General features: G+C 36.6%; 1 protein-coding gene and 1 long non-coding RNA gene across 8 annotated transcripts in view; one reads left to right on the top strand and one right to left on the bottom strand.

Moving 5' to 3' along the window:
* Positions 1–10,213, bottom strand: part of AIG1 (androgen induced 1) — a 241,464-nt gene extending 231,251 nt beyond the window's left edge. For 6 of the 7 annotated variants that reach the window (XM_081251379.1, XM_081251378.1, XM_081251380.1 and 3 more), the window contains exon 1: positions 9,893–10,213. In XM_081251379.1, the coding sequence (XP_081107505.1) occupies positions 9,893–10,033 (141 nt within the window). In that variant the 5' untranslated portion in view covers positions 10,034–10,213. Of the gene's footprint in view, positions 1–9,029; positions 9,771–9,892 lie in introns of those variants that run through there. The other variant, XM_081251384.1, reaches the window with a different exon arrangement.
* Positions 10,214–10,380: 167 nt separating this feature from the next.
* Positions 10,381–24,601, top strand: LOC308626403. The gene is made up of 4 exons (XR_014017240.1): positions 10,381–10,464; positions 14,125–14,238; positions 22,052–22,224; positions 23,333–24,601. It is a non-coding gene; the product is annotated as an uncharacterized lncRNA (long non-coding RNA).
* The last annotated feature ends 675 nt before the right edge of the window (positions 24,602–25,276 follow it).

Below are 25,276 nucleotides of genomic sequence, written 5' to 3'. Positions count from 1 at the left end.
AAATGGGGAATGAGGGAACAAAAAAAGGGTAAGTAAAAGAAAACAAATAATAAATGGTAGACCTAAATCCAACCATTTCAATAATTAAATTAAATGTAAATGGTATCTACTGAAGTATAGAGATTATCAAATAAATTTAAAAATAAGACTCAGTATGATGTCAAAAAACAATCCACTTTAAATATATCACTATAGATAAGATAAAAGTAAAAGGATGAAAAAAATATATAATCAAAAGAAAGCTGGAAAAGTTATGTTAATATCAAGCAAAGCAGACTTTGGAACAAGGAAAATTATCAAGGAAAAAGAAGAATATTTATAATCATAAAACAAACAATTCATCAAGATATATAGCATTCTTAAATGTGTATGTACTAAACAATGTATATGTGAAGTAAAACTGATAAAACTGAAACAAGAAATAGACAAACTCATAATTACACTTTTACACAATTACACGATTACAGAGAGACTTCAATGCTCCTCTCTGTTAATGAGAGAGCAGGCAGACAGAAAATCAGCAAGATATAGGAGACCTGATCAACGTTATCCACTAACTTAATGTAATTGACATTTAAGGAACACTCTACCTAACAAGAGAAGAATACATTTTTTTTCAAGTGTACATGAAATATTCAACATGATAGTCCATATTTTAGCCATAAAAACAAACTTAACAAATTTAAAAGAATTGAAATCATGCAGAAAATGATCTCTGATCATAATGGAATTTAAACTAGAAACAAATGACAGAAAGATATCTCAGATATAGCCAAAAATGTGTAAATTAAACTCCACATGTTTAAATAACCATTGTAAAATAGAAAGACTCTCGTGGGGGCAAGGAATATATGGGAAATCTCTCTACATTTCCCTCAATTTTGCTGTGAACCTAAAACTGCTCCAAAAACAAAGACTTGATAATTTTTTAAATAGAAGGACTCAAAGGAACTTAAAAAATATTTTGAAGTGAATGACAATGAAAATAAAATGTATTAAAACTTGTGAGATGCAACTAAAGCAGTACTTAGTATTAAATGTTTTAAAAGGGAAGAAGGACTCAATTTAATAAATAAACAATCTATTTCCACAGATTTATTAGTTAAGAGACTAATAAAGAAGAACCAATTTAATCCAAAACAAAAGGGAGAAAGTAATAAACTTTAAAATCAGAAATCAGTGAAATTGAAAACAGAAAAACAATAGGAAAAAAACAGTGAAACCAAAAGCTGACCTTTGAAAAACATAAATAAAATTGAGAAGTCCTTAGCCACACTGATGAAGAAAAAAGAGATAAGACACAGATTCCCAATATCAGGAATGAAATGTGGTTATCACCACAGACCCTAAAGACAATAAGAGAAAGATAAGGAAAGAATGTTGATATTAGATGAAATGGACCAACTTTTTGAAAGATATAAACTACCAAATCTCAATGAAAAAGAAAGAAATAAGCTGAATACTCCTATATCTTGAAATCAACCAAAATGAATTTTCAACAAAGAAAACTCCTGGCCCAGTGGTTTTCACTTATACATTCTGTCACAAATTTCAGGAAGAAGTAAAACCAATTCTGCTCAATCTCTTCCAGAACACTGAAGAGGAATAAGGCTAACGTTACACTGATATCAAAGTCAGGCAAAGAAGAAAAATAAAAAACTACACACAAATATTCCTCATTAACAGAGAGGTAAAATCAACAAAATATTAGCAAATCAAATTAAGCAATATATAAAAAGGACAATATACCACAATCAAGTGCATTCACACCAGGAGTGTAAGACTGACTTAATATTCAAAAATCAATCAATGTAATTCACCATATTAAGAGGGAAAAAAAGCCATATGAACATATCAATAGATGCAGTTAAAATCATTTGACAAAATTCAACATCCATTTATGATATTTTTTAAAAAAGCTTCTCAGTAAACAAGAAACAGAAGGAAATGTACTCAAACTGATAAAGGGTATATGCAAAAAAAGTCTATAGCTACTATTATACGTACTTGCAAAAGACTGTTTCCTCCTAAAAAAGAAATGACAAGAATATCCACTCTCACCATTTATGTTCAGTATCATATTAGAAGTCTTAACCAATGCAACAACACATGAAAAATAAATAAAAGCCATGACAATGAGAAAGGAAGAAAACTGTCTCTATTAGCAGATGATATGATTGTCTATATAAAAAAAGAAAATTCCATGAAATCCACAACAAAGCTCCTAGAATGAATAAGCGAATTAGCAAAATCATAGGATATAAGGTCAATATGCAAAAATCAAATGTATTTAACATTTAACAAAAAGTAAAATATAACAATACTATTTGTTTCACTGAAGAGGACATACACATGGCAAGTAAGACATGAAAAGATGTTCAAGATTATTAGCCATTTGAGAAATGCAAATTATAACCCCAATGAGATAGCACTACACACCAATCAAAAATTAATTGGATGTCATCAAAATGATAAACTTTTGCTCTGCAAAAGACATTACAGATCATCCTCAACTTACCACGGTGTCATATCCTGATAAACTCATGGTAAAGTGAAAATATTGCCTAAGTCAAAAATGCACTGAACACATAACCTACTGAACATCATAGCTTAGCCTAGCCTGCCTTAAACGTGCTCAAAATACTTACATTAGCCTACAGTTGGGCAAAATCATCTAACCCAAAGCCTATTTTATAATAATGTGTTGAATGTCTCACGTAATTTATTGAATACTCTACTGAAAGTGAAAAACAGAATGTTAAGTGTATTGGTTGTTTGCCCTCCTGATCACATGGCTGACTGGGAGCTGGGGCTTGCTGCCCTGCCCAGCATTGCAAGAGCAGATCGTGCCACATATCACTAACCCAGGAAGAGATCAAAATCCAAAACTGGAAGTACAGTTTCTACTGAATGTGTATCACTTTCATACTATAAAAACCATATGTATATATTGAATTTTTGTTTCAAAGAAAAGTACATTTATGGCTCAAAAGGCAAATGCCAAAATACTAACATTGGTATCTCCTTTAATTTAAATATAATTTACAAATAATTTTTATAAATAATATGATTTTTCTGAAATCTGAATATATAAATGTGCACACACATATATACACATACATGCATATAATGTATACATGCATATATATGCAGTCTGACTTTCCCTCTATGTGTGTTTCTGAGTGTTCATGAAGTTCTGAAGTAAATACCATCTTGAAGCACTACAATGCTAAGATGCACTGAAAATTAGGGATACTTAAGATGGAATATATTTGCTTCCCTATGGTTTCCAGTATTATACAAATTTTCTGGAATTTTATGTACTGCTTTTGAAATTAAAATTTTAAGTTATAATACAGCCTGATAGCTCTAAATATGTCCATTTGAAAGGGCTAGACCATTGTCTCACTGACTTTTTAGAATTCCATGCTTCTAAAGCACTGTCATGAACACATGCCATTTGCTCAAGATTCAAAATGACAGTATTCTTATCACTTGGTGAATTCAAGCAATTTCTTTGGTGATTCCCAATTAGCCTGTCTTGATCCATTCTATCAAAGCACCATTGCATACCTTGGATCTGATCCAGGGGTCTCTCACATGCAGAGAGAGGTCTGTACTCACTGTCCTCTGGCAGGACTACCCTGCAGGTGAGACAGGGGCCCTTTAACTGTCTAGCCACAGGCTGCTAGACACAAAAGAAAGCTATGTTATGGAATCCTAAGCAGTAAGATTTTTCCAAGCGTGCTTGGATCACAGGAACATCTGATTCAATATGGAAAACTGTAGTATTGTTCACACTTCCACAGAAACATATGACATTTCAGGGGAACACAGAGAAACAAATGAAAGCCTCAAGAGCAGCTACCAATTTTCTTAAATGTTATACCAGACATGGGGGATGGCAGAGATGGGAAAAGAAGTGACCTCAACGTGGTCAGATGACTCTGTAATTTCAATCACATTTGCAACTAAGAAAGGGAATTAGAGATTATATCATCAACTATTTCCCCGACTCTGACAAAACCAGGCCCCTATTTTATGTTTGATCCAAAAGAAACACTTTCCAAGAGGGGGAAGAGGACTCTGTGTAAAGCATTATACTCAGAATTCTTCTCCCAGGTTAGGAAAAAGCATTATTTAATCCTTAAAGTTTATGTGCATTTTAGGGTCAAGTCTGATTGTACTGAAAAAAAATTTGCAGTTTCACCCTCTTTGTATAATATCCAAAAGAGAAAAACCCAAACCAAAACAAACTAATCTAATTTTGTTCAGACTACTCAATGAACTACTGGCCTTCACATGGCACTCTGCGATTTTGACTGGCAAAGCTAAGTATCATAGTTACATAATAGTATGTAGAATCTCTTCTCAAGATATTTTATTTCCTATTTAAAATTAAGCCATGGACTTAATGGACTCCAGAATATTTTATTATAAGTATATAAGTAAATATGACAAACTCAAATGCATCATTTAGTATACTTATGCAGTTTTTTCTCCCTTTTAAACATTTTTAAAGGTCAAAAATTCTTAGTGTGTCTAAAAGCAAAAAAAATCTATCCTCCAGGTGTACTTGACCATTTCCTGCTCTTTGAACACCCCAAGCTTTTCAACATCTGAGCCCTTATTTATCCTGCTCACTCTGTGGTTTTCTCAAAGTCTTTTGCAAAACAGATTTAGATAACAAAAATAAGTACCCAGATTATATTACCTTAAACCTCTGCAAAAATGCCTTCACCTAGTCAAAACAGAAGACCATGCCTTTGGCTTTCATAAAATCATAATATTAAAAAAAATCAACGATAAGAATATTTCTATTGATAATCTGCTAGAAAACAATCAAAGGCATTATCTGCTATGCTACCCGATGTCATTTATATGACCAGCTGAGTGATAAATAACCTTGCAAAGTCAGTGCCTGGAAAGAATCGTATTTTTCCTGATAAATTATTATGCTTCCTTTATTCCAACAGTAGAGACAATGCAATTAAATGTGTATTCTTTTTCACCTGATTTCCCTAAAGATTAGCCAAACTTGTTTCTCAATTGCAACAAATAGCTTACCCTTGGTGCCAAATACATATTTTTCTCTTTCTTTTATTTTACAGTTGTAATTTTTTAAAACATGTTTTTAACTATGTCACAGTAAAAGTGACATAATTAAATATATTTTGAAATATGTTTTAAATATAGTTGGCAGAATTAATATATGAAGGCTGTGTCCTACAAGCTATTCCATGTTAAATTACAAAACAAAAACAGCATGGCCTAGAGCAGCATTTTTCAAACTAAAATGTGAAAAAGAATCACTTAGTGGTCTTATTAACAGGTAGATTCTTATTCAGAAGGTCTGGGGTGGAGCTGGAGGGTCCACATTTCTACCAGGCTCCCAGATAAGATCACTGCTAGTCCTCACACTACACTTTGAGGATGTAGGGCCTCACTGGTGTTCAGCCTGTGCATGAATGGAAAGTCAGTGTAGGAGAAATAATGAATATAATGGAGCCCTAAGACATGATAACTATCAAAATGGCGAGTACCACAAACTAGAGCAAATGGGATCATCACATTTCTATTTCAACCTTTAAAAATCAGAGTGTCTTAAATCCAAAATCCATTTTTTATAACAACTGTCCAGTTCATGTTTTTCAAAGAGGTTGACTCTTATTCACGTGTTAGACATGTTACCATATAGAGCTGAATAAAATTCTGGTTGATATATTTCAAAAAAAAAAAAATCCGTAGTGTTTTGAATGTTTTTAGGAGGAAACGGGACAAGAAGAGAATACTCATTGAACATTTGGAAAGTTCCATTTATTCAAATGTTTCCTAACACCCAATGTATTCCAGCACTACTTTGAGGCCTCAACATCCAGTTTCTTTTTTCTTTTAATTTATGTAGGTTGGTTTGATTGATTCCTCATTTCTATTATTTTGGGGGACAATTATTATATAACTTGGGAAATTATTTACTTGTGAATGAATCTGCATCATTTGAAGAAAATCCATCAGCTGTGATACTGGTTAAGAAAATATTTGAACATTAGTCAGTTTAATTTTTTTCTTTCCAGTTTATTTCCAGTTAAGAGTATTCCTCCCAGCATGGCATGTTTCACAATGATAATTTCTAAAATACTTCACAGTAAAGAAAAGGCCTAGTTTTTCCAAAGTTATTCCATTTTCATAGATTCTCATATTGCCTGTTGTCACACGTATGTCTCCTCAGGATAGTTTCTGGTTAAAACTAAAATTAACCAGTTATCTAATACACATAAAGAACAAGCTGAGTCACCACATCAGTACAACAACATTTAAGGTTTTTTTTCTAGGTCACAGGATTTAGAGCCAAGTGTACTAGTCTTCTATTGCTGCTGCAACAAATTAGCATAAATTTAGTGATTTAAACACAAATTTATTATTTTATAGTTTTGGAGGTCAGAAGTCCAAAATGGGCCTCACTGGGCTAAAATCAAGGTGTCAGCAGAGCTGTGTTCCTTCTGGAAGCTCTAGGGATAATTTATTTCCTTGCCCTTTCCAGCTTGTAGACACCTCCCACATTCCTTGGCTCCTGGCCCCTTCCTCCCTCTTCAAAGCCAGCAATGTTGCACCTCTCTGGGACTGTCTTCCACCGTCACATCTTCCTCCAACTGACTCTTCTCCCCTGCCTCCCTCCACTTTTAAGAAACCCTGGGGTAACATGGATAATCTGAGCAAATCTCCCTATTTGAAGGTCAGTTGATTAGCAACTTTAATTATTTTGCCATGTAACCTAACATACTCAGGGGTTCCAGGGATTAGGATGTAGACATGCTTTGGGGGACTATTATTCTGCCTATCATGCAGAGACAGTATTCCATTTCCATTTACTTACTTGAATTTTCCTGAAGCACTTTTAGTTCTTTTACAGTTCTTCGATTCTAGGAAAAGAAGCTCTTGGAGAATAATAATAAGAGTATAAGATTACTGATAACAGTATAAGATTACTGAACATTACTAATGTTCAAATATCTTCTTAACCAGTATCACAGCTGACGAATTTTCTTCAAATGATGCAGATTCATTCACTTATGCAATAATTTTCATTTCACTTTTTACCATGAGCTCTGATTCTATTGGGACGACTCTCATACTCAAAGTAAGGTATGGAGATAGCTGGAACGGCCCTGCCACATAACCATATGATCCTGGATACGTGTCGCCTGAGATTCCTGAGCTACATTCTGGTACACTGATGCCATGGATCATGGAATCAGACTGTGGCCACCAGGATAAATGTCCTGACTCTCTGTGATCCAAGTTGGCTAGGACAAGGGCCTTCTCACTGAAGTTGTGAGAAGCTAAACCCTCTTGCAAAATTGCTCTAATGAGCTTAGAATCATTAAAAATGTCCAAAGCACTAAGTAATAAAGTTTATTCAGTTTTTTTTTAACACAGAAAAATGAAAAGTTAAATGGGTAAATTATAGTAGCCTAATCTTTTCATACCAATAGTAGGGACTCACAGGCTAGTTGTTTTAACAGCTATACAATGTTTAAGCTCCAAAGACTCTAAATCTCTAATAACAAAAAGAATAACACTTTGCATGAGTGTTTCCTTGAATATATTCTAGACATATTTTCTCACAGGAACCTTCAATTAAAGATTTATTATATTTTATCAGAAGCCACAGAGATAAAAAGTTTGAATGATTGGCTGAAGGCCCTATACAAACTGAATTTAAATATGAAACAAAGTAAAAGTTTCAAATTTGAATTTATGGCCTGAATTCTGAGAGACAAAAATATATTTGTCATGATTATTATTTAAAATAGGCAGGTCCAACCACCAAATGCTAAAATATAAAGTGTATGACAGTTTAAGCAGAGTCAGATTGGCTCTACTACAGTTTCACGTCACTCAAAGGTTATGAGAGGTACATTGTTTCTTGTGAGTCTTGTTTTACAACACACAGTAAGCAATGCCAATGTGAGTTGTCATTTCTCGCATGGGTTAACAATACCCTCAATTTCTACCCCTCTCACCTGCTAATCCCGTCCCCTGCGCCCCCAGAACTATATCTAATGCAAAGGTGCTTCTGAGAACAGTTCATAGTTTCTATGGTTCTGGTGGGGTTTCCATCCGTATTTCAGCTCAGTGCTGTTCCTTGACAACACTCAAATGGGCCAGCTCAAAGTGAGATCAGGAGAAATGGGATAAGGTAGTGATCCAAGAAAAATTTTGTTCACATAGCCAGTAAAAGAATTCTGAAAATCTATGCACATATTTTTTAAATAACATCTAAATATTTTTAACATAAGTTTGAACAGTTGAAAAGGGGACATGATTTCTAACACTCTGATACATATTTTTCATAACTTCAGGGCTGCAGGTTTCAGTCTCCGGGAGTCTGCTACATAACATAAAAGATAGAGCCAATCCTCAATGAGGAGCCAATCAACCCAAGAAGACTTTCTGTCAAGATAAGTCTGACTTTGTTTTTCAATCAAATATGAAGATAGTTCTAGTGACAACTGTCTATCTTCTGAATCCTAAAAGGAACAGATAAATATAGCACAGAGCCTTGTCACGTGCTTGTCCCTTGGATGAACAGGGAAGAAGAAAGGATAACTGGCAGGCAACACCCGTGTTCAGAGACAGATCAGTTTCAAGAAAGAGCTGGAAGTTGAGGAACTGAAAATTGAAACCCCTGAAACACTCTATGCCCTGGTCAGTCTTGGTGCCCAGTTTGGAAAGTACTGGGGTAAAGGACTTAAATTCTTCTCTGAAAGTATCTAACATGATACAAATTTAAAATGGTATTTCTATACAAAAACCTGCTGACTGCATATCTTTGAAGCATCCTAAGCCTTTGGAAGTATCTTAAAACAGGTGTCAAGTTCTCTTCATCAAAATGAAGGGTCAACAATTAGAGATTACAATCTTATCTTGCTTGTGTAGCCAACCTCGTGTATAACCTTGGACGGGCAGTTCTGGCGATCCAGGAATTGGTTCTACATTTTCTCTAGTCCTCAGAACTCCTCGCTTTTAATTCTCTGTCCATACTTGACCATCTTTTAGTGTATGTTTGAGCCAGTCTTTCACCCTGAAGTTCCTAGGTTCCATGTCCTTATTGGGTTTTATGCTCATGTGATATTTCTCCGGCCCTTTTAGTGCCAGAAGTGGATAAACTGTTTAAAAAAAAAAAAAATCCTCCAACTGCCAAGGCCATCATTGTGCCAATAGAGGAGCTGCTTATGCGAACTATTGCGAACTTTTACATGGGAAGATGGGCAAAGTATAAAGTCCCACTGTGAATGCGTTTTGAAAAGCTCTCTCTTCTAATGTTTCGGGGGTGGGGGGGAAGGTTGGAAGTAAATTACTGACAATGGGCAAAAACAGATGCAAAGAAGACAACTTTATTAGGCGATTTCTCTTCTTTATGAGGAGCTTTCTCTCCATTGTTAGGAGGACAGTCCTTTAAGAGGAAGCGCCAAGTAATTCGGCAATACCCAGTTTCCTTCAGCTGCTGCGACTTGATCCCACGGTGGGTGCTCTGGAAAGCACCTTGGGGGCGAACGGGGCTGAGGCCGCTCATGATCAAGGTCGTCCGATCCAGTTGCTAAGTTGAGAATCTTCCCGTGTCACCTCTTAGAAGCAGATGTGTGTTCCCCTCCAAAGAGCCCACCACCTGGCTGCGCCCCACCTCCACTCGTGTCCCAGCTACCAGGTAACGTTGGGTGCTACAGAAGGTGCTGCTGAGGGGGCAGCCTGGCTTTCAGACGCAGTCACTGGGGAAGAGGCGAGGGCCGGGGTGGATGCTGGAGCACGCGCGCAGGTGCCGGCGCACCCACAAACACACCCGGGCTCGGGGTGAGGGGAGGACGGGAGAGGGGGAGGGGGGCGGCCTTACCAGATCAATGAAAGTCAGGAATTTCCAGCTCCCTCCGTAGGTCTGGTGCGAGGGCATTTCGATGGCCTTGTAGTTGCACAGGATAGAGCAGTAGGACAGCAGGATGGCCACCCGCAGCACCTGGCAAGGGACAAGCGCCATGTTCGCGAAAGGCCTGGACGGGCTCGGCGACGAGGAGGACGGGCGGCGCAGGGTTCAGGCGGGCGCCGTGGGAACTCCGACCGCGGGCGGGGCGGGCGGGCGGGGGCCGGGGCGGGACGTGCCCCGCGGGACCGGCACGACCGCGAGCGCGCAGGTGAGCGCGCGGGCGACCTCGCGGGCGGGGCGGGGCGGGGCTGTGTGAGCGGGCACCGGCGGCTGTGAGGTGGGCGGCGTTGCGTCAGCTCTTTCGTCATCTCCGTCATTCTGCTGCTGCTTTCGCGCGCCCCGGAGACCCGGCCCGGGGCATCCCCTCAGAGCCCCGGGAGCGGATGGGCGGCCTCCGAGGACGACCGGGGCTCGGGGAGCGCGCGCCAAGCTCCAGGGACCGCGGCCAGCGGCAGCTGCCGGGCGGAGAGGGAGCGCGGCCCAGGGTGAGCGGGCGCGGGGCCGGGCGCGGGGGCCGGGCAGCCCGCCCGGAAGGAGCGGACCCCAGTGTGGGCCAACGGTCCAGCTCGGGGACTTCCCGTGAAACGGGGCCCCCGAGTGACTTGCTTTATTTTGGACCCAACTGGAATTTTAGTGTTAGACTACTGTTAATCTCTATGAAATCCCCTTATTAATTCTATTTCAGTGGGTAGGCTGCCCTGCACTTTTCCACAGGGGGGTTATAAATATCCTATCAATATATAACAAGGCCGACTGTGAACTGTGGACAAGGGGTTTAGAAATAAAACGTTGTAAAGAAAGGAGTGTCAGATAAGTTTCTGCTGCAAGATTACATTCAGTTCAAGAGCAGATCATCCTGAGTCTGGCTGTAAAACCCGTTTGTGTAATTTAATACTAATCTTTTGAGGGTTAAACTGGTTCTGCCCTTTTCCTTATTTATTTTTTCCTACACTCCAATACCAGGGCTTAATGGAAGGAAAATAAATATAAACTGGATTCCCTCCGCCTTCCAGTAAATGTTGTCACACTGAAGTTGCTTCATTCTGTGGGCAGCATCACATTTCAGCTAACCAGATGCAGTGTCAGAGTATGAAAAGACAACATAGGTATTTCCTGTGGATCCATTTAAAACAGGTGTCCTCTGAAAATAGTCTCTGAGTCACAGAATGTGGAGTGAGGGGGCAGGGAAAGCAGAGTGCAGAGTGTTAAGAGGTAAAGTAGCAACTCCTGAATTTTTCCAACCAACCTCTTAACCAAAATAAAGAAACCCAGTAGATATTTTCTAATCGGCCTCATAATTATGCCAGTAGAAGTTAATGTCCTCCAAATCAAGATAATTCCGAGAAGATTCTACCAGCATAAAACTATTCATTATTGATGATTTCTAGTTTTATCTTCATGTAAAAGTTGGGTGCATTTAAAAAAATTGTGTGTCCATGCTACAGGTTCATAAGATTGCAAAATTAAAAAGTGGATTTACTGAAGATCTAAGTCCTCAATAAAGTTTTGAGTTCATGTGATATCCTTAAAATTTGGTATACCTTCCTACCTTACAATTTAGAAAATCATAAATAAGACTCCCTATCCCATCCTTGAAAAATATAATAATATTTGTATAAAGCCATTTAAAATTATGTTCTGTACTCAATTTCTTTTTAAGTAACTATACCATTCAAAAAGTGTTTTGAACCTATTCTAATGGTTTGCTTTTGTTATTTTGTGATTTGCTAACCATAATAAGATAATGAGTTTTGTGGGCTTTTTTTTAAAAAAAAAATGAAACATTTGCATAAATATTGACTCAAATATTTTATGAGAATGTCAGTCCACAATTTTTGGAACATCTTGATGACTATTTATGAACACATCCAGGTTGCTCTTTTTGCTTTTTAAACCATATCTAGTAATCTTAGACATGTTTCACATGTCTCTGTGAAAAAAATATTAACCTACACACAGACTGTGTTTTTCTTAGTGTAAGTATTGCAATGAAGTATTGCACTTAAAACTTCACTCTGTGGAAGGTTATCCTTTTTTATGAACTATAATACATTAATCACTGATAAGTTTTACATGATTCTATATTTGAGTTAGAGAATACTGTTTTTCATTGTACACTGTACAGAAGAAATATCTGCATGTCACTTTTTTAGCTTTTTCATACTGCCCCACAATGAGTGGGGATGGAGGAGAATAGCCTTGTCCAGTTGAGTTTCATGAAAACATGTTTCCCAAGGGAAGAGTTTAAGAACTTGTTTTAGCTTCTAGTTATTATACATTAGTGTTTCTTTGATTATTGTTAATAGTTCTTAGTCTATATATGGGCTCAAGATATTCTTCCTTAAGTACTTCTAAAAACTGATACAGACTCTTCATTCTTTTTCTTTTTTTTTTCTTTTTTTTTGAAGCGGGAGAACATCTAACGTATTGGTGATGATAATCCCTACTAATTTTGGAAATGACAAGGACCCTCTGTCTCCCTTACATTGTATTCCAACAAGCCAACTTCATATAGCCATGGGTATTTGCTTACAAATTCAGGAGGAAGAATTGTGTTTATGCATATCCTTATAATATTCAATGTTTATGCATTTCCTTTGGTTCTGTGTTTACATTGGATAAGCATTTTCTAACAGTGTCAGTGTATTTGAAAGGATTATTTTTCCCCCTTCACATTTGTCTGCACCATAGGGTAGAAGATGGGATGTGTCCCTTCGAGAGGTTTGGGCTTGGGAAGAATCCCCTCAGTATCGCAGAAAAGATACCTTTGGGTTACTCATTTTTCTTCATTATAAAAGCAGCATATTTATGATATTAAAATAGGAAATTAAAAAAAATTACTCCCACTCTCACCACCCACAGAAAACACTGTTAACATTTTAGCACATACCTGCCAGTCTTTCTTACAATGTATACTTAGTTGTGACATACCGTGTAACAATTTGCATCAAGCAGATTTTTTTTGCTTTAAATTTAATAAGTACGTTACCTTATTATTTAAAACTCTTTGTAAAAATCATTTTTAATTGTTGCATAGCATGACATAATAGGAACATAATTTTGCTTAAACTTTATTTTTGGATATTTAGTTTGTTTCCAGTTTTTAATCACTATAAATACACTGTAATATCTGCATATTTAGTTGAGAAAGCCACTTTTTAGGGATTATTTGTAGCTCAAAAACCAGTTAAGAAACCATCCTTTTACAACCTAATGTGTGTATTTGTTCACATGTGTTTATTATGGACTGAGGTTCCAAGGAGAGCTCTTTTGCCCTAGAGGGCAGTTGGGAAGATTAAGAAGTGGGCAAAAATCACTCTTTTTCCCAATAATTGATGCTCACTACAGATATTTTTAATTGCTTTAGATATGAAACATAGTGCCAGTACATTTCATTAGCCAGATTTTTTTGCTATTAACCAGGAAGGGTTGTTATTTACAGGGCAAATGAGTGGCAGCGACTAGCAGTTGTGCTGATGTTGCTGATCGCAACGGTTTTTTCAGGTTTAAAAATGGACTGAATTTGCTATAGAAAACTACTGGGACTTCCCTGGTGACGCAGTGGTTAAGATTCCACACTCCCAATGCAGGGGGCCCGGGTTCGACCCCTGGCCAGGGAGCTACATCCCACATGCATGCTGCAGCTAAGAGTTCACATGCCACAACTAAAGGAGCCCATGTGCCGCAACTAAGGAGCCAGCGAGCTGCAACTAAGACCGAGTGCCACCAAATAAATAAATATAAATATATATAAATATAAATATATATATATAAAGAACCCTAAGTTATGAGATTTCTAAACACCAAGGATTCTACAGACAGTCACTGAAAAGCTTTAGAAAAAGTAGTGCTGAGATTTGGTGTGAGGCACCGGCTAGATCTCAGACAGATCTGAAACACCCGCTTCACTCCTGAGATCTGTCAGTAACTTTGCCAAAGCTACTTGTCCTGCCAGGAATGCTCTCGGTGCACATATCCAGACCCAGCACATTGGGCAAGACTCAGTGAAAGCCCACTTTGCCAGTCCGTCTTTGGGATGTAGGATGTCATCTCCCTGCTTTGAACAATCCACGTGGATGGCTTAGTGGCGACCCCAATTCTACCTGTACTCACTATTTCCTTGTCAAAAACTGCCCCCTTTGCAGTGTCTGCATTGTCTGGAAGCATCACAGGTGTGCTGTGTTAGAAGAGCCAGATGGCCTGGGGGTGCCAGTCACTTAAAGGAACCAAAATATCCCTGGAAGTGTGGCAAATTGAAGGTAATCCACTTACCAGAATTATTCTCAGGGAGGAAATATTTTCATAAACTGCTTCAGTGGATGGGTGACCGGTGAGAGAGCCCTCCTAACGCGCTCTAGAATAATAGTGAATCATCGCTAAATTTCTTCTCCCCAGTGGGTGTCAGGGTAATTGCAGAGCTTTTGTTTTGCTGAGTAGACCATATACAGGAGTTTGGGAGTAGAATTCACTTGCTCAGGGTAGTAGAGAAGAGGCAAACCCCTACCACCAGGGGGTCTTGTTTCCCAACAGCCTTCAGCCTCTAGTCTAAATAAATGTTCAACAGATAGTTTAAAGATATTTCAGAAGTCTTAAATCCAAATCCTCCAGAGACCAGGCATGTATATAGTTCAGTCAAGCTAGATGTAAGATAACAGTGTAAAATTGGATCTTTGAAAAACTGGAGCAAATGCCCTATGTAGACTCATTGTAGTTCAAATTTTTTAAAATTGTGTCAGCCAAAACAACAACAACGAGAACACCACCACCACACCTGTATGCTGGAGTCAGCTAGCAGGCTGCAGGGTGGGACTTTGGAAGAGTGCCATGTTAACATCCTACCCAGGGTGTCCAAAAAACCCTCTCAAGCCTGCTGGACTCTGCACACAGAAGAAGATAACAGACCCAAAAGGACGTTTGGAGTGTGCAGTGATGTGTCTGGGCCAAGCCACGATTCTGTGTAAAGTCGAAATCTGCTGAAAGGACTTCTGAGAAGTATTCCATTAGTACATCCCTCCCTATAGCCCTATCCCCATCCTTATTTTTCCTGTTTCACTGCATACAGGATGACTGGAGCTTCAGTAGTCACCTTGTAAGCACGAAGAAAAGAATCAGAGGATCCCAGAGGGCTTTGCCCTAACATCTATAACCTGCTGAACCCATGCCAGCAGTGGCCTCCTTCCAGGCTTCTTGTGATGTGAGAATAACCCCCTATTTGTTGAAAGCAATGTAGTAGAGTGTTCTGTTACATGCAGCTAAATGATGATACCAGGAGATACTTGGGGTGATTTCCTGGCAGGCTTCAAAAAAGTGCTGAGTCATAAGATAGTGGGATAGTACTAAGGAAACCAGGGTTCAAGTGTATCTATTTTTGATTTAATAAACACCCATATAACACCTACTGTGGGCGAGGCTCTGATCTAAGCACTTTACAAATATTAGCTCTTCTTATCCTCACTGAGAATGGTTACTATTATTATCTGCATCTTACATAAAAGGAAATGGAGACAGAGAGAAAATTAGGTAAACTGCCCCAAAAGTCACACAGCTAGCAAAGGGCAGAGCTGGGATATGAAATCATGTATTTTGGGGTTTTAATCATAACACCACGCTGCGGATACTGCCAGTGAGTGCATCACCCCAGGTTTAATTTCCCTTCTGTTACTGAGGAGCCATGTGCTCTGGGTTGTGTTTTCTCATCTGTTACAGTTCCCACCACCCCTCATAGGCAGCTGCCTGCTCCACCCACACTAATATCTGACAGAAATGTATCATATGAGGCAGAAACAACATCTGTATCTCAGCATCTTTGTGGACATCATTGTCTGGTTTATAAGGATGAGAAAATTTTAGATACAAATTCCCCAAGCCACAAATCACTTTATAATAATTTTCATAAAACTTCCATGATTGACAATCTTTTAGTTATCATTAGACCATGTCATTTAGCTTCACAGCACCTGAAATTATCTTTTTAAAACGTGAGCTATTTTCTTTAAATGAATGCTTCACCAATATCTACTTACACTCCATTTCACCATTGTCCCTTTCACATAAGCTACAGTTTCATCACCAGATTCATTCAATAATAATATGGTTTCATTTATTTTCCAGAATTGCATAATGATGTTCCTTTATAGTTTGCTTAAGCTGATGAATTATTTTTTTCAACATACTCTTTTCTTCTACCTTCAGAAGTATTGGAAAATATATACTATGGAAAATATACTATGGAGAACAATATGGAGATTCCTCAAAAAATTAAAAATAGAACTACCATATGATCCAGCAACTCCACTCCTGAATATTTACCCAAAAACAACCAAAAACACTAATTACAAAGATATATGCACCTCTGTGTTCATTGCAGCATTATTTACAATATTCAGGATATGGAAGCAACCTAAGTATCCATCAACAGATGAGTGGATAAAGAAGATGTGATCTATCTATCTATCTATATCTATCTATATCTCTATCTATCTATCTATCTATATACACATGGAATACTACTCAGGTATAAAAAAGAATGAAATCTTGCCATTTGTGACAACATGGATGGACCTAGAGATTATCATACTAAGTGAAGTAAGTCAAACAGAGAAAAAAATATCATGATATTACTTATATGTGGAATCTAAAGAAAAAAATAAATCAAATGAACAAGTATAACAAAACAGAAACAGAGTTATAGATACAGTGAACAAACAGATGGTTGCCAGAGGGAAGGGGGGGGAGGAAAGAAATAGGTGAGATATATTAAGAGGTACAAACTTCCCATTACAAAATAAATTAGTCACAGGTGTGAAGTGTACAGTGTGGGAAATATAGTCAATAACTATGTAATATCATAACTAGACTTACTATGGTGATCAGTTTGAAATGTATAGAAATATTGAATCACTATGTTGTGTAATAGGAACTAGCATAGTGTTGTAGGTCAATTATACTTCAAAAACAAAGAAACAAACTCACTCATAGAAAAAGAGATCAGATTTGTGGTTACCAGAGGTGGGGAGTGGGAGAGGGGAAATTGGATGAAGGTGGTCAAAAAGTAGAAACTTCCAGTAATAAGATGGATAAGCACTGAGGATGTGATGTACAACATGATAAATATAATTAACACTGCTGTATGTTATATATGAAAGTTGTGAAAAGAGTAAACCCTAAGTTCAGAAGAAAAAAATTTTTTTCTAATTCTTTAATTTGGTATGTATATGATATGGATGCTCACTAAACTTGTGATAATCATTTTATGATGCATGTAAATCAAATAATTATACTGTACACCTTAAACTTATACAGTGCTGTATGCCAATTATATCTCAGTAAAACTGGAAGAAAAAAAATATATATATTGGCAGCCAGATATCTTTATATTGACAGTGAGAATGATAGAATCTTCTCTTTGGATGAAAAGTTAGAGATCAACTAGTCTAAGCCTCTCATTTTATAGATGATGGAACTGAGGCTGAGGAGAGTTAAATGACTTTTTTAGCATATTTTTTCTTTTCTTTTTATTTTGTTTAAATTAATAGATTTTATTTTTTAGAGCAGTTTCAGGTTTATAGAAAAATGGAGCAGAAAGTATAGAGTTCTCATATATTCCCTCTCTCCATGCCACACACAGTTTCCCCTATTATTAATATATTGCATTAGTGTGGTATTTTTGTTACAATTGATCATTATTACTAATAAAAGTCCATAGTTATATTAGGGATCACTTTTTGTGTTGTCCAGTTCTGTGGGTTTGACAAATGTATGATGTCATGTATCCAGTGTTGGAAATATGTAAATTTAATGTTAATAGATGCTAAAAGTTCATCTCCTAAATCTCAACATTACTTCTGATTAAAATTCTTAGTGAGCTATGAAAGAAACAAGCTTTCTTAACTTGATAAGGAGTATTTTTCAGAAATCCAGAGCAAATATAATACTTAATAATTAAATATCAAAAATAATTACATTGAAGTCATAAATTTAAGAAATATTTCTGCTAATACCACTATCAGTCAACAATATTCTGGACCTTCTAACCTGTGAAGGAATATAAGGAAAAGAAATAAAGTATACATATTGCGAGAAAATGTACTATCACTTAACAACAATTATATAACATCCTTGGAGCAAGACCAAGAAAATTATTTGATGTATTAATAGCAACAGAAAGTAAGTACAGGGAAACAGTCAATTCAAGAATAATATACCAAAAATCAATAGCAAGTTAAAAAATGAAACAGGAGAGAAGACTCATTAACAACACTAATAAACATACTTAGAAATAAATCCAACAAGAAAGATGTAAGCCTTTGATGAAATACAAAAAGCAAAATAAAGAATAAACATAACCATATCGGGGAAAGAGTATAAAGTGATAAATTATAATAAAGTTATTGCAACTACAATTGAAAACTAAATGTAGCATTTTCAGAACCTTGAAAAATTATTTTTAAATTTCACTTGGAAAAGAATAAATAAGTTAGAACAGGCAAGAAAAATATACAAAGGATTAATGAAATCTAGACTTGTAGTTTACTAGAACATATTACAAAAATAATAAATGTCCCAGAAGAAAATAATTTTTATGCAACGAATACCTTGCTAAATAACAGCATGATAGAAACCATAAAGAAAAAGATGAACAGAAATGACTGTATAAACAAAGATAAAAGACAAATGACAAAGGAGGGAAATTTAACTGTCAAATCTGTGAGATAAAGGAAAACACTACTATGTAAAATACCCAAAAAGTATGAACATAAAATTCATAAAAGAATTCAGATGATCATGAAACATTTTTTAAAAAGATACTTCTGAAAGCAAATTTCACTTCGACTGGTGAAGAATAAAAAGGATTAAAATTTAAAGTATTAGGTATGACCATAAGAAGATAAGTGTTTTCATACATTCTTGGTGGAAAAGTATAAATTGAAATAATATTTCATCTTAGTAATTTCTAGGAATTTACCCTACAGAAATATTGTCCCAAGTAATCAGAGGTATATGTATAATGCTGTTACCTTCAGCAAAAACATAAATGCAATCCAAAGGTACGTGACTGAGGGACTGGTTAAATAAATTATGATAACTCCATATAACAGAGAGTGGAATACTACACAGCTATTAAAAAGAGTGGGATGATGCTGTGTATTGATATAGAAAGATGGCCAATGTGTATTGTTAATGTAAAAAGCTAGTGCAAATCACACACACACAAACACTATGATGTATTATTTGGTAGTATGTTTACATACATGTTTGCATAAACAGTTAAAAAGCTGGAAGGATATATACTATGTGTGATTAGTGGTTTTCTCTAAGGGATAAGGTGGAGATTCTAGCTATTTTCTTCCTTTTAAATGATTTGTTTCAATGATGCTTATGTTATTTGTAATTAGAAAATCTAAAACAGAAAAACATGAAAATTAAGAAATATATGGTACAAATGGGAACTCAAAGCTAAATTTGTGCTTTAGCTCTAACTTTAAATACTTAAAGGGAAGAAATTTTGAAAGAAAATTACTTAGGCTAGTCCTAAATCTCTGGAATCAGATTTTGCAGAAATGTTTACCTTGCTCTTCCCCTGGTTTTTCTGGATATTACCTGCTACACTGATTGATGGAGAGTCCAAAGGGGTTTGCCTATGATCAGGATGCCAGTGTGTGGCGCCAGAGAGTCACCTAGCCCTAACCAAACTCAAGTGTTAGAGCAGGGTAGGATCCCCCGTCAACAAAACCAGAAACCCATGCCTGCCAAACCAATAATCTGACCTATAGAGCCATTTAAAAAAATCTCTGAATACTCTTCCATTGGTCCATGCACCACCACTGAAAGACAAGTAAGATGACAGCAGTTGCTATATCAGGTAAAACCACCTGAGGCAGCTGCTAGTTTGGGCAAAAGAATTGCCCTCAGGACATGAAAACATCTTTCATGAAGCAGGACATTGACTTGTAGGGAATAAAAAGAATATTAGAAATTAACTTGGGTAGTTCTTCTGGAACACAGACCATTTGTGATAAAAGCAGAAATTCCCTCAGAGAAAATTGCAGCAAAATAGAGAACAGCCCAGAATATACAAATGAGCATGCCTCTTTGAACAAGTAACTGTATATCTTTACAGCATCACCTTCACGGCTAACAAATTTCATCTCCTTTACAGCTGTATAACTGTAAAGACAATTTGAAAAACAACACCACTCTTTACACTATTAAAATTTTAGCCCATACATATACTTGTAAAAAAAGGTTTAAATGAGAGGGAAATTCATACGGTAGTAAATTAATTTTATAAATTATTAACTAGCTGACACTTTCATCTAAGTAAGAGAATCATGAGTTTTTCTCAGCATTTTTAGGGAGATAATAAAGTTAGGCTGTAAAAGGATTCACAACATCCTGCTGAACAATAGATGATAAAGTCCAGGCAAATAGTTATTGGCACAAACTTGTTTTTCTCCTTATAGGAAGGGAAATTTCAAGAGTAACTCTGCAAACAGAGTAATTTTTATATAGAGAGTGAAGATAATACTGTGCAGTAAAATGTGCATTTGACTGGGAGGTAGACCACTGGGTTCAGGCCCAGTTCTGTTATTTATTAATCCGTGGAATTACATAGCTCATCTTGGGCAACCTCTCCAAACCCTACACCTCAAGTTCTTTATCAAAAGATGGGATTGAACTAGAGGTTTATAGTTATCAAACATAATTGCAGATTTTAACAGAATCTTCATGGTATATATATTCCAGGTTATTAATCCACAGGGAGTTGCTAAATAATGTTAGAATGTGGAGGAATGCAAAGAAGACTTATCTAAGTAAGGACTTCAAACCTATTAAAATGAAAATTAGAGAAAATGGGAATGAGGAAAAGAAGGAACAGAAGGAGGCAGAGGAGGAAAGAAAAAGGAAAGCAAGAGATGAAGGAAAGAAGGAAAGAAGGAAGTAAATTAAATTTAGAATGATTTCAAGTTTTAATCTAATCCTTAGTGTCAAAAGTTGATTCTGTTTTTCAATAATACTGTTCTTAAAATGTGCTTTTTCCAAATTAACAAAAGTATGTTTTCAAATGAGTTATTACATTTGAAGTCATAGTATATGTTTGTTCTTGATACAGTACAGAGAGTAGTACATAGGCAAATGGGCCAGTTTTTGTACATGAAATACACAAAATATATGTATAAATGTCATATTACTGGGAAGACATTTTGATTTGTATAATAACAAAAACACCCAGATCAAATAAATTAGAAATGCTGTTTTCTCATTAAACAGGAAAAATGTGTACAAGAAAAAGAGAAAAAAGAAGAGGAAGATGATGAGAAGCTTGATTTTTTTAAACTAAACTTTTATTTTTGAATTGTTTCAGATTTTAAAAAGAGTCATAGATATACAAAGGATTGCTAGATTCCCTGGACCCAGTTTCTCTTACTGTTAACACGGTACATTTTATGACACATTTGTAACTAATAATATACAATTGATACATTATAATTAACTAAAGTCCATACATTATTCAGATAGCTATGATATTTTTTTGTCCCAGGATCCCATTCAGGATGTCATGTTACCTTTAGTTGTCACGTCTCCAGATTTGAGCTTCCTGTAATTCCAAGTTCCCCACAGCTGCGCCTCCTGCCTTCCCATTTTCTAGAGCAATTCCAGCCCTGAGTCAACGATATTTAATCTGCTCTGGTCCAGCAGAAAGAAGCCTTCACCTAAAATCCCATCATCATCAAACTGACCCCATACTAAAGGTTCCTGCTGAGCTACCAGATCAGTCCTGAAGCTTTCCATGGTGCTCTGTTCCAGCAACTGATTTGCTGAGACCAAGACCCCTTTGCTTTTTATTTGATCTAGTATGAAGTGTCTTCAGCTGAACTTTTACTTCTGCATTCATGCCCTAGTCACAACCTCCCTTTGGTGCCATGTTCTTAAAAGGTGGTCTTGTACCCAAACCGACTCTTGCTATGTGTCTCTGATTCTAAAGTTGGGCTGCTGCTTTAATCCAGTTCAAGACCTTTCTTAAATGACCTATCTGGATACTCAGAAAATGAGGAGCTTGTTTTATTCCAGGCAAATCCTCTGCCAGATATCGGAATCTTGTTCCTGAAATCAAGTCCATCTGTGGACACCTGGATCTCCTGCAGCTGGGACCCACACATTCATTGAGACACTGGCGTCGTGTCATGGATCTCCACTGTCAATCCTGGCGTCTAACACAGGAGCCAAGGACTCCCTAGATGAAGGTAATGATTTCCAGGGTCCCCCATGTACTCAATTTTCTCTGAGTAAATGCCCATGAGCTTGAACCCAGGCTATAAGCCTTAGGATGCAGGTCAGCTTTCCCACTGGACAGAATGGGCCCTTCTGTGAGGCCTGGCTCCTCCCTGCCTGCCCTGTCCCACTGTGAGCCATTGGTCACACTGTCCAAATGAAATTCTCTTTTAACTGAACAACTAAGCAAAAAAGAGGAAACTCAGTTTTTGAATGAAAAAAAATTAGGAAGATTTGGGGCTGACTTTATCTAAATATGTGTTAAATTCTATACTACATTTTGTGATTTTTACTAACCAAAATTATAATAGTGATTGTCTTTAACAGAGATCTTTCCTTATTTAACACTACACAAGTCATGATTGGTAAATTTGACCAAGGTAAACTATTTGCTGTAGTTCTTTTATTGGACATAAAATGGATATAATAAAAATTTGAAAATCAAATAAAAATATCTGGAAACACCAAAACCACTGGTTATGTAAATTGAAAATTCTACTCATTTTTAGGATCCTTTTTCTAGCAAGTATGTTTATTTGAAAAATCTGAATAAGTACTTTTTTCACCTAATTTCCAAAATCAGATTCAGCAGCTAACATAAACCATAATTCCTTGAACAATTTCATAGAATAGGCTGTGTCAATAAACACAATCTAGAAGGTATTTTTCCTTATATTCCATTCATTTTAATTTATAATTAATGTCTATTATTATTCAATAAAGTTATTCTCTATTTGTAATTATTGGCACCTTTGTATTTAAGTGCTTCTGCAGTCTAGACAGGATACACTTATCTGTATGATAAATAATAGATAAATGGTTAGTATGCAATTTGCTGTTAATGTGATTGATGGATTCCCCATTACACTACTTCTCTGTTCTTATTTTAGCTCTGATGCCAGTGGCCTCTGTCACTGTATGATGCCTATAATGTGGGACTCCTCGTGTTTCTTAAATCTGTTCTTCTTGTTTTGTCATTTCACAAAAATGGTGTTAAAAATGGAATGGTACAAAATGGAGCTTCAAATCAGGGTGTATTTTGATCAATTGCTACTTTGCTATATAAAATTTATTTTTCAGAGGCAGAATCTTGGGGGTATTTAGTGGGAGGTGTGCAGGAAGAGAAACTACAACAGAAGTGCCTTTTTATGGCTGGGTTTACTGAGGTGATGCAGAATGAGAGAGCGGACCTTCTCCTTCCTCCTGTGCAAGTTCACAGGGCTTGTAAAGGGTGACCAGAAGGCTGAGGCTGGGAACTTCAGGTGGACCTCAGGAAGTTTGAAAAGGCCTCTGTCAGCAAGCAAATATCCATGTATCACCCTTACTCATATTAAAATTAGAAGAAACCTAATGTATGTTTGGAAACACCCTTGCTTTATTTCTATCAAGAAAAGGACACAAAGAATAGGGTTAGAATACATAAATAATGAATATATAAATAATGAGAACAAGATTAAAATTGGAGAAAATATGTTCATGATTACAAGATGTAAAGTACTAAACAAACCCAGTGTCCAGATCCTAGTTTCTAATTCTATTCTCCAGAAAAAGGAACCAGGCTTTCTGGAGAAATGACTGATTCTAGGCCTGGAGCAGGCAATACACAAGATAAGGCTGAAGCATTTTGTAGTGTCATAAAGTAGGGAAGTGTTCAACAACAACAACAAAACCAAAAATGGAAGGATGCCAAAGGGAAACAGGAGCCAACAGAAAGAGCTCCCAGTGGCCAAAGCTGGAACCATTTGAGCAAGAAAAGATATAATGTAGTACTGAATTATAACCCAAAGTATTGAACAAATATCCATGAGTTTTTTACTGGCGTAAATAAATGAATGAATAAATAACTGCACATGCAGAAGAATTGCAAACAGTTTAGATAGATACTGCCTTCTCAAGGAGGTGGAGAATAACGTCCACCCCTTAAGTGTGGGCTACTCATAGAGGCACCCTTCCAAAGAGTAGAGTATGGAAAGAGGGGGAAAGAGTGACCCCACAGTGGAGAAGGCTTAAGGACACTACCTCAGCCAAGAGATCAAACTTAACATTATTAGTGATAAGTCATGTTGATAGCACGTACCTTTGATATGAGGTGATAAAAATAATACTCCACCTCTTTGTTCTTCCTCTCCCAAATTCATAACCCCTGTCTAGTCATGAGGAAAATATCATAAAAGTACAATTTGAGGGATATTTTACAAAGTACTTGACCAGTATTCCTCAAAACTGTTAAGACCTTGAAAAACAAGGCAAGTCTGAGAAAGTGCCACAGTGTGGAGGATCCTTAGGAGACATGTTAATAAATGATATCCTGGATGGGATCCTGGAACAGAAAAAGGACAATAGGTAGAATCTAAGGACATCTGAATAAAGTGTGGACATTAGTAAATAATAATGTACCAACGTTGACTCATTAGTTGTGACAAATGTACTCTACTAATGTCAGGTGTTGACAGCTGGGGAAAATGGGTACAAGGTTTATGGGAACCTTCTTACAATCTTTACCATTTTCCCTATAAATCTAAAAATATTCTAGAATAAAAAGTTCATTTAAAAATAAATTTAAAACATTTTTAATTTAAAAAAAGTACTAGACCACAACATCAAAGTAGATAGAAGTCCTCATTCATAGAACTCTAATAATCCAAGATTCAGACTAAAAATTACACATAGAGCTGTTCAAAACAGAATTAATCAAGATAGCAAAAAAGTTAGGGGAAATTGGGGAAGATAAGAATAGAATCATCATATTAGGCAGCCATTTGTTGTCAAGTTTTCAAAAGTATAATGGCATAGGAGAATGCATATGAAATAATATTAAATGAAAAGATGATATTAAACTGTATATAGAGACTGTCATACAGAGTGAAGTAAGTCAGAGAGAGAAAAACAAATATCATATACTAACACATATATGTGGAATCTTAAAAAAAATGGTATAGGGCTTCCCTGGTGGCGCAGTGGTTGAGAGTCCGCCTGCCGATGCAGGGGACACGGGTTCGTGCCCCGGTCTGGGAAGATCCCACA

This window comes from Mesoplodon bidens (genome assembly GCF_964165515.1).
Source record: "Mesoplodon bidens genome assembly, chromosome: 12".
Taxonomy (NCBI): Eukaryota; Metazoa; Chordata; class Mammalia; order Artiodactyla; family Ziphiidae; genus Mesoplodon; species Mesoplodon bidens.
The sequence above is the reverse complement of the archived record's forward strand: the minus strand, read 5'-3'. Positions and strand labels throughout refer to the sequence as shown.